We start from the raw sequence: 9,092 nt of genomic DNA on the forward strand, positions 1-9,092 counted from the left end.
CACAAAGTGCTTTCAGCTTCTTAGAGAAAGCCCCTTTGGTCACTTTTTCCAACCATGGCAGCCACCATGCTTGCCACATACCAAGCACAGGAATCCAGGGAGAAGGATAAGTGTGCTTTGGTGATGATTTTGACAATCTTCATTTATTGCTGTCCATGCTCATAAAATACGGCACTTAATTATCTTGGCAACTGGGGTAACAAATTTGAAAAATAATTACTGCCTTTTTGGAGATTACTTTGCCTTCTAATTAAAGCCTCCAGACTAGGATATTAAAGGTGCATTGTCAATACAGCATCCTTGTGAAACCCTTGTGATTTAGCACAACAGAAGTTTATTTCTCATCCTCGCAAAGCATCCTGGATGCACCCAGCTAACCTCGTTTAGGAAGGCAAAATTAATTAGTTTGTGTTTTAACACCCAGCTGTTATCTCAAGGAAAGAAATCGTCTACAAGTCGGCCATGCACACAGTCTCTAAATTGGCCAGGGCGACTGAGGAGCGATAAAGGAAATGGAGAGTGATTTGTTCCTGCATAACTGTCGGCTTCTAGAACAAGCTGCTCATTAAACGGCGCCCCCGTGTCCCTGTCAGACCTCACTCAGGAGCTCTTGTTTACCCACAGAGGCAGAATCGGAAATGAGAGGGTCCCTCCCTGCCACTGAGCTCTCAATTCATTCCGGAGCCTCTTTTGCTGTTAACACCTTTCCCAGTGAGCGATTCTGGGCAGCAGATCTGAGAGGCTGGGCGTTTCTATTCCTGTCCTAGCCGGCCAGAGTCACAAAGCTGCGTGCACTGCTAGCTTCCCCCCTCTCCTTTTCTACTTCTTCCCATTTTTCGATTCCACTTAAGTCCAACGTTGCCGAGCGCCATGGAAGCCAGGATAATCAATTCTAGTTTATGCTACAATAACAATCCCTGAAACCCTTGTGATTTAGCACAACAGAAGTTTATTTCTCATCCTCGCAAAGTGTGATGTAGGTTGGTTGGAGCTGTCTTCCTACCAGTGATTCTAGGATTTAGGCTTCTTTCATCTTAGGCTGACATCATCTTTCCAGGAGGCACTGAGGTTCTCCAAGGCAGGAGTAAGCTCTTGGGGAACAGTTGGTCCAGCAGGGACCATTTCCTATTGCAGTCTATTGGCCAGAACTGGTCATGTGACCCCAGCTCATTTACAAGGGATGCTGAGAGATATAGGCAAGCCCATGGAGGATTGGTTGAGCAATGCTGTCTCTGCCATAGTGCCTTGGCTGCACCACACACTGAGCCAGGTGCCTCTGATGACCCCACAAAGGAGTGTAAGGCATGGCCTCCTCTCTTGGGGAGATCACAGTACAGTTTCAAGTGGGAGTCCAACCCATACAGTAATGAAGGATCAGCTCGGGTTCATAAGCACAATAGGATCCATGGAAACAAAACTCATAATAATAAGGGGGGAATGACTAATTCAGTTTGAGCTGAGAAGAGAGTAGAACAAAGGGAGCATTTCCAGGAAGACGTGATTCACGTGCTCAATTTGAGGGGAAAAAAAAAAAGAGAGTTCACCAAGAGGACATGTAGGGGAAAGGCACACCTACGGGGAGGGCACTGCACTTGTCTGGGTAAACTCAGACCCACCTATGAGCTACTTGGACGTTTCCCCACTGATTCAATTCTTCCCTGCCTCTCTCTGGGCAGAGCATCAATGGCTTGAAAAGAAATTTATTTCTGAAAGCCTTACCCTGCTAAGCCCTTGCAATCAGAAAATAAACAAACCGCAAATCCCTAGTCTGTCATGTGGCCGTTGTTAGGGCTTGAATTTCTCAGGGAGTGAACAGTCTTTGAGATGCTCTCATGAGGGGACACAGCCCGTGGCTCGTGTGTCCCTGGATAGTGTCAACAGCAGCTGCAGCCAGCTCATCCCCAACCCTGACAATCCCCCACCCACCCCCAGAATCACCATGGAGTGAAAAAAACCCAAGAACCAGGAGTGGGGAGGCTGCATTTTATCCAAGCTCTATCTGACCAGCTGTGTGAGAGGTTTGCCTCTTCTCAGGCAAGTCACCCTGGATTCTCACTTTTTCCTCTGTAAATTGAAAGAAGAGGACAAGTTCAGTCCAGGAGAACCGTGGATTACCCATAGATATGGTCTGTTAACTCACCCAATAGGGACTCACCGGATTTAAAAAAATTTTTTTAAGTAGTTGCCAACATTTAAAATTTTGGAGAATTTGTGTTAAAATCCAGATTTCGGATAACTTTGAAAAAATCAGAAAATTTGACATGACCATACAAGATAACAATAAAACCAGCTACCCCTTTAGATGCCACAGTCCCCACCACTCCCTATTGCCTTGGCAACACAGAGGCCAGTGTCAGTTTTCCTTACACACATGTCCCAACTCCCAGCTAGCTCACCTATATCCCCTGTCAGGCCACTGAGCTAGATGAGTTCTCCAGGCCCAACTGTCTTTAAAACTCAATGACTATCCTTATGCTTAATTTTTCCCCCTCTTTTCTCTAAATAAGTCTCGTTCTTAGGCTCTTTTGGCAGAACCACCTACCAGTTAGAGCAGGGCTTCTTAACCTTGGCTGCACATTTGAATTACTGGGGGAGGTTTTAAAAATCCCAGCATCCAGGCTGCACCTGGATGTGGGACCCAGGATGGGTCATCTTAAAGCTCCAGGCAATTCCAGGGGGCAGCCTAGGTTAAGAACCATTAAGTTAAAGCTGAAAGTGCAATGGACTAGCTCAAGAGGGGGTGAGCTCCCCATTATTAGATGTAGTTAAGCCGAGGTGTCAGCTGCTGCTCTTCTGGATTCTTCTCCTCCATGCACTCTTCCTGCCTTCAACCCCCAGGGTCCTCCCAAGCTCAGCTCAGCCCCACTGAGCATATAGAGTATTGAAGTAGTCTAAGGAAGGGCTCCCTATCTAATAAGCCCCAGTCTCAGCATCAAGCATCCCCCTGAGCCAGCACCATGCCTCCTACGTATCAGCTGGGATGAAACTTCTCAACCATGCAGGACAGAAATGATGAAGTTCTGTGGTATGTCCGCCAACTCTTTTCCTATTATTTTTTTATTGTGTTTGCAGTTACTAGAGCCATTCTTCTGTCCTCTGCCTCTACCCCTCTGTCTGATTCGAGGTTGGAAAATTCAGCAGCAGGGAAGTTTCTTGTCTCAGACAAGATGAAAAAGGAGAGGGTACAAAGAAAGGGGCCTTCAACTGACAGGCTTATGAAGCAACAGCAGTTGTGAAAGGGGGCCACCTGCAGTGCCCAGAAGAATCATGTTCACTCTGATTCTGGCCGTTGGGGACCACAGACTCCATCATCGATGTTAGGGGGGAAATTCAGATCACCCTGGCCTGACAGGATGGGGTGGGAGGGAGTCTTGAAATAAGTTTTATTATATCCAATAGTACATGATTTACTGAAATTATATGGGTTATTAGGAATCTATAACCTTGTCTGATACAAAGGCTGATGCCTCCCTCAAAAGCTAAAGGATTTGGGCTTCCCTGGTGGCGCAGTGGTTGAGAGTCCGCCTGTCAATGCAGGGGACACAGGTTCATGTCCCGGTCCAGGAAGATCCCACATACCTCGGAACGGCTAGGCCCCTGAGCCATGGCCGCTGAGCCTGCGCATCCGGAGCCTGTGCTCCTCAACGGGAGAGGCCACAACAGTGAGAGGCCCACGTACCACAAAAAAAAAAAAAAAAGTAAAAGCTAAAGGATTTAAGCTTGAGTCTCTGAAATGTTTGGGGGTTCCTATTTTGGAGCTGCAGAAGGAACCTCTTGCAAAAAGGTGTACTTGGGCTTCTAGAGAAGCTGCCCCCAAACTTTGAGCTAGAAGCACTGTTAATAATGTAAAACAGTTGTACCTTTCAGCAATATGTAAGTGTTCTGTCCAGCATCGTTTTACCTTCTGGCATGAATTTAACTGACATGTGTGACTTTATAGTCTCGGGCATCACTGTGCCGAGGTGCCGTGGGGAACGTTGGCCTGTGCTTCCGATGGGGAGTGGGTGTTTTTCACAGAGGCAAATGGGAGCTCATGGGATGGGGGCCCACAGAGTGTGTTCGAGTACAGAAAACCACGGACCCTGTCTGGTGTAGACACAGTAGTAAGGAGTTTGTGCTAGGGAAGTACAGCTTTCCACCAAGGCGTACGCATTACTTATAAAAGGGTTCAGCACTGGGTAAGTGGAAGGTTTTACTAGAAATAAAGAGGTTGGACCACACATCCCAGTGGGTTCTAAATCCAAGCAGGAGAAAAACCATGATGGAAAACAAAAATGATGGCAAAGAGAGTGTCTATTTTCCCACTTCTGAAGACACTTCTGGACTGTGGTGGAACTTGGAGGCTGTCTTGGCAATCCCTTGGTCTGTGCCCCATCACTGCATAAATGTGAAAAAGTGGGTCCAGCAGGGAGAAGCAACTTGCTCAAAGGCACACAGGTAGTTGTAGACAGAACTGTCACTGAAACCACCTCTCAACCTGTGTTGCTTAGCCTGTGAAATGAAGATGGTTTCTTCCTCACTTCTTTCTCAATTACGGTAAACCAAAGCCCTCTATGTACAAAGGTAGCTCAGCACCTCACTCAACACAGGAAGCCCTTAGCCTCAGGCTCTGCTCTCCCCGCCCTGCCCCCGCCCCGTGTTTCCTCTCATACTTCTGACAGATTCCTTTGCAGAACCCAGCCTCACAGGGAAGGCGGCTGTTTGCTGCTCCCTCTGCCCTCCAGGGAAGCCACATATGCTCAGAGATGGGCAGCCTGCATCAGAGGCGGAAGGGGGCAGGGTGTGGGGCCTGTGGGCAGGCATGGAAAAGAAATCTGATGATGCTTAGGAGGCAAGGAGGTCAACCCCTGCCAAAGTCAGATGTGGCAAGAGGCGGTGGGCACCATGCAAGAGGCGGCCCTTTATCACGGTCGGCAAACTATGGCACAGCCACACCCATGTGTGTTGTCCGTGGCACTCTCAGGCTACAGTGGCAGAGGCCAGGAGTATGGCCGCAAAGCCAACAATTGTTGCCACCTGGCCCTTTACAGAAAAAGTTTGCCAGCCCCTGCTTTAGATTTCAACCAGCCTGAGCTCAAGTCAAGGTCCTGCCCTTTCTACTTAGGTGAACCTGGGCAAGCCCCTTTAACCTCTGAACCTCATGTCTGCAGCTCCTCTTCAGCAGGAGGCAGGCTGTGGCCCAGGACAAAATCTTCCCCTTCCTGGAAAGGATAATTCGCTAACTGTTTCTTTTGTTTCTTTGTTTCACTTTTTTTCTTCTTCTTCTTCTTCTTTCTTTCCCAGATACTGGCTGACTAACAAAGTTCACATCAAAAGACCCACCACAGGCCTCTTGATGTACACCCTGGCCACGCGTTTCTGCAACCAGATCTACCTCTATGGATTCTGGCCCTTTCCACTAGATCAGAACCAGAACCCTGTCAAGTACCACTATTACGACAGCCTCAAGTACGGCTACACTTCCCAGGCCGGTCCCCATACCATGCCCTTGGAGTTCAAGGCCCTGAAGAGCCTGCACGAGCAGGGGGCTTTGAAACTGACTGTCGGCCAGTGCGACGGGGCCACGTAAGGTGAGCGCCCCATGGGACTCAGTGGCTCACATTTCCTGCCAGCTATACCACAGGCAGATGGGAGTCGGGGTGGCACAAACTCTAGAACAAGCAGGCTAGTGGTTTTCTTTGTTCAAGTGTAAAACAGTGACCAGAATATATATATCTATACCTGCATATATATATTGACCTGAGTATTTATAACTGTGTGGTGTTCATCTAGCATTAGGCAGATAAGCCACAGGAAGAAGGTGTGGAGAACCCACCCGGATCAGACTGAGACTCAGAGCATCTTTGGGGGCAAGAAGGACTTGACAGGAAGATAAGTCAGTCCCATGACTTTGGATGACACACTGCGTCCCAAGTTGGAGGGGTCTTTGGGCTCATGGATGATTAGAGAACCACTTGTTGGCAGCTGCCCCGAGCCTCTGAGAAATATGGATTCTGGGTAAGCCAAGACCAGAGGGGACAACTTGACCCAAGTCTAAAATGGTGCTGTTCCCAGGAAGAGGGAGGTTGGAACATTCAGCCCAGCCAAGGAGCACAAGTTCACTAAGAAGCAGAGGCCACGTCAGAGCTGAGGACTTGGTTCCATGAACTCAGAGCTGAACTGCCCGCAGGATGAACCACAGTTGACCCACCTGTCCCAGACCGGCCTCCATAGCTCTGGAGAGAAGGCTGGAGAAGACACGGTGGACAGGTCCTATTCTGGCTTTGCAAGATCCCCCAAGAACATGGGACGGAGCAGGCAGATGACACTAAATTGCTAGGGTGTTCCAAATCGTGTTTTCGAAAAATTGCAACTTCCTACTAAGAGTCAGCACTCCAGCCCCGAATAAGGCAAAAGAGTGTCCAAAATGTGGTGGTTGTTCTTTAAAGCCACTTGAGTTGTCAAGGAGGAAGGGACCCTGGGCTTTCATCCTCAGGGTTAGCCTCCTTCCTGCTCTGTTAGAATGTCACAGGAGGGACTGTGCTATTCCCTTCTGCCTCCAGGGAAGCCACCGCAAAAGCTTGAAAGGGCACCGCAAAGATAAATGTCATCCCTTTAAAATATATATGATTGCCTTCCTGGGTGCCTCAGGAGCCCCAGAGTGTGAGGCCTGGAAGAACGTTAAGCATCCAGCTCCATTTCTCTACAGCCACTGTGTTTGCTTTATGCATCCTGCACTCCAGGGCGGGGTGTGTCTGCAGCCAGACTGCTGTATCAATGTCAGTTTCTTGTCACTTTCCTACCCTGATCTTTGCACTTGCCGGCACTGAGCTGCAACACAGGTTTTCAGCTCTATGGGGAGAGGTTCCAATGTCCATCCCCACCTCCTTCTTTTCACAGAGGTAGTGATTTTAGAATTTGGCAAAATCCTTTTATCCCCTATTAAAATTAAGAGTTAAGACTTTTTTTAAAACCCAAAGCCAAATGTAGTATCCAAATACTGGACATACTCTCCCCAGGGAAACCTGGGCTTGATGATGATAATTTAGGGGCTGGAATGACATGTCACATGTAGACAAGCATTAGCCAGCTTGATTTGTTAGATTCATTCCCTTGCCTGATAAATAACAGTGTTTTAAAATATATTTGAAAGATAGGTAAAAAAACATTATATTGAAGGTGGAGGGGGTTAAGAAAAGGGATCAAGATCCACTCCCAAGCATATGAGACGACATAATTAATCAATGGCAATTCAAGCAGGACATTTGCTCTAAATTAATGCCTGATGGGAAGCCAGTGGAGACAGTGGAAGGATGCTCAGAACCTATTAACCCTGCATGCGGACGCTCTAGCTCCAAACCAAGATCACGATACTATGTCTCTGTGTTTCTTCCCTTGTTGTTCTCCTTGTTGACGCCTGAAGTCTGAGATTTGGGATTTGCATTATAAAATTAATATTTAAAAAAGCAACAGCCCTAACAGGCTCTATGGGGACAGAGTGGTTTGGACTTCTCACAAGAAGTGGAAATAATTAGTATCATATTTTACACTTCTCCAGGGCCTTTCATCTTGAGGATCTCAGAGGCCTTGGAAGACATTTCATTGTTGAAGCTTGCAGTGCCCTGGGGAACAGGCAAAATTGCCAGTGAGGCCTCAGTGGATTAGCTAAGGCCTTGGGTTCCAGAAGGTTCCAGTGGTGAGTGCAGAGAGGAACCCGATGTCAGGTCTTGGAGTTGGCCCTGCGTTCCACGGACCTGCCAGTGCCCACCTGCAGGGGAGTAAAGAGGCCAGAGCTCTTTGGAAAACACAGTTTTCTTTCTGTCTCTTCTTGGTCTTGGTTCCTTAAACTGAAATTGATGGAGTGGGAAGGGAAGGAACTCTCAAAACCTGCCTCTGGGTTCTCTCCAGAGAAGGCTGGGCACCCAGGACAATCCACACGTCACCATTCCCAACCCGCAGGTCCTGTACTGCCAAAACACTTCGGCCCTGTGATGGCGTGAGTTCCAGAGACCTCGGCTTCCCCTTCCCCCTCGCCCTCTCCATCTGGGCACCATGATCAGGAGGCAGCCTGTCCTTTTCTCCTATTTAGAGCTCAATTTGCCCGAGGTTCCACTGCAGCCTCTGACGCAGCCCAGCTAGTCTGGGGCAGCCCCACGGAGTCCCGGCCTGTACCTGGTACCCGGTACCCTGATCTGCTGCCTTGTAATAACAGTGGCCACAGGCCTCCGGGAGCAGGTGGTCAGTCAGCCAACCTCCTTTTGACCATCAGTCAATCCCCACTCATCCCATCATCACCCACCCTGAAGCCCCTCAGATCTTCTCCATTCGCCTCAAACCCCCAAATGACCCCCACCGTCAGCCTCCTCCTTCAGTGAAGAGGTGGAATCATCTGAAATGCAGTCTCTCCTCAAAACCTCTTGATCTCTCCCCTCTCCTTTCACTTCCTTCCTCCCACTTCTGAGGAAATGACATTCATCCTCTCACCGGTCCTCAGCCACTCTGCCGCATCTGTCCTCTCTTTCCACCAACAGGCACTCATTCCACCCGTCCTGGCTCCTGTGGCTCGTCCCTTCACCACCAGACCTGGGGGTGGGGGGCTTTCTGGTGCTGGCACCGCCTTTCCTCTCGACCCCCTCGTGGCCCCCATGCTCCTGGGACCAGAGACTCAGCTGCCACGTCAAAAGCCCTTTCTCATCACCAAGCTTTTTGCACTGCTTGGCTCTACACTGACTCCTCCTGGACGTTCCCTGTCCCCTTGGTGCCCAGGAAGCCACGTTCTCATGACTCTTCTCCTTTGCCAACACCCCTTTGTTGTTTATTTATGTATTTATTTATTTATGTATTTATGATTTATTTATTGACACCCTTACCTTAATCTAAAAAGTAGCTGAAGTAGATCCGACCATTATTTCCCTCTCTCCTTCTTGCCCCCACACTTAGACCTTCCCCACCTTGGCGTCCTCTCCTCGGCCCCCTTTCTTCACATCCCTGCACACTCATCAGCAACCTCCCGCCTTCCTTTGGAGCCATCCTACACTTCCTGCAGCCTAGCGCCTCCCCTGAGCTCCAGGCTCAATTGCACACTGCTCGTTGGTCATTCACCCCATCTGCTC

The 9,092-nt window shown here is 48.9% G+C and overlaps 1 protein-coding gene across 2 annotated transcripts in view; it reads left to right on the forward strand.

The window, feature by feature from the left end:
* Nucleotides 1–5,569, forward strand: part of ST8SIA2 (ST8 alpha-N-acetyl-neuraminide alpha-2,8-sialyltransferase 2) — a 60,336-nt gene extending 54,767 nt beyond the window's left edge. For both annotated transcript variants that reach the window (XM_060095087.1, XM_060095088.1), the window contains one exon: nt 5,284–5,569. In XM_060095087.1, coding sequence (XP_059951070.1) covers nt 5,284–5,569 — 286 coding nt within the window. The remainder of the gene's footprint in view (nt 1–5,283) is intronic.
* Nucleotides 5,570–9,092: the final 3,523 nt, after the last annotated feature.

This window comes from Mesoplodon densirostris, chromosome 4 (assembly GCF_025265405.1).
Source record: "Mesoplodon densirostris isolate mMesDen1 chromosome 4, mMesDen1 primary haplotype, whole genome shotgun sequence".
NCBI classification, from domain to species: domain Eukaryota; kingdom Metazoa; phylum Chordata; class Mammalia; order Artiodactyla; family Ziphiidae; genus Mesoplodon; species Mesoplodon densirostris.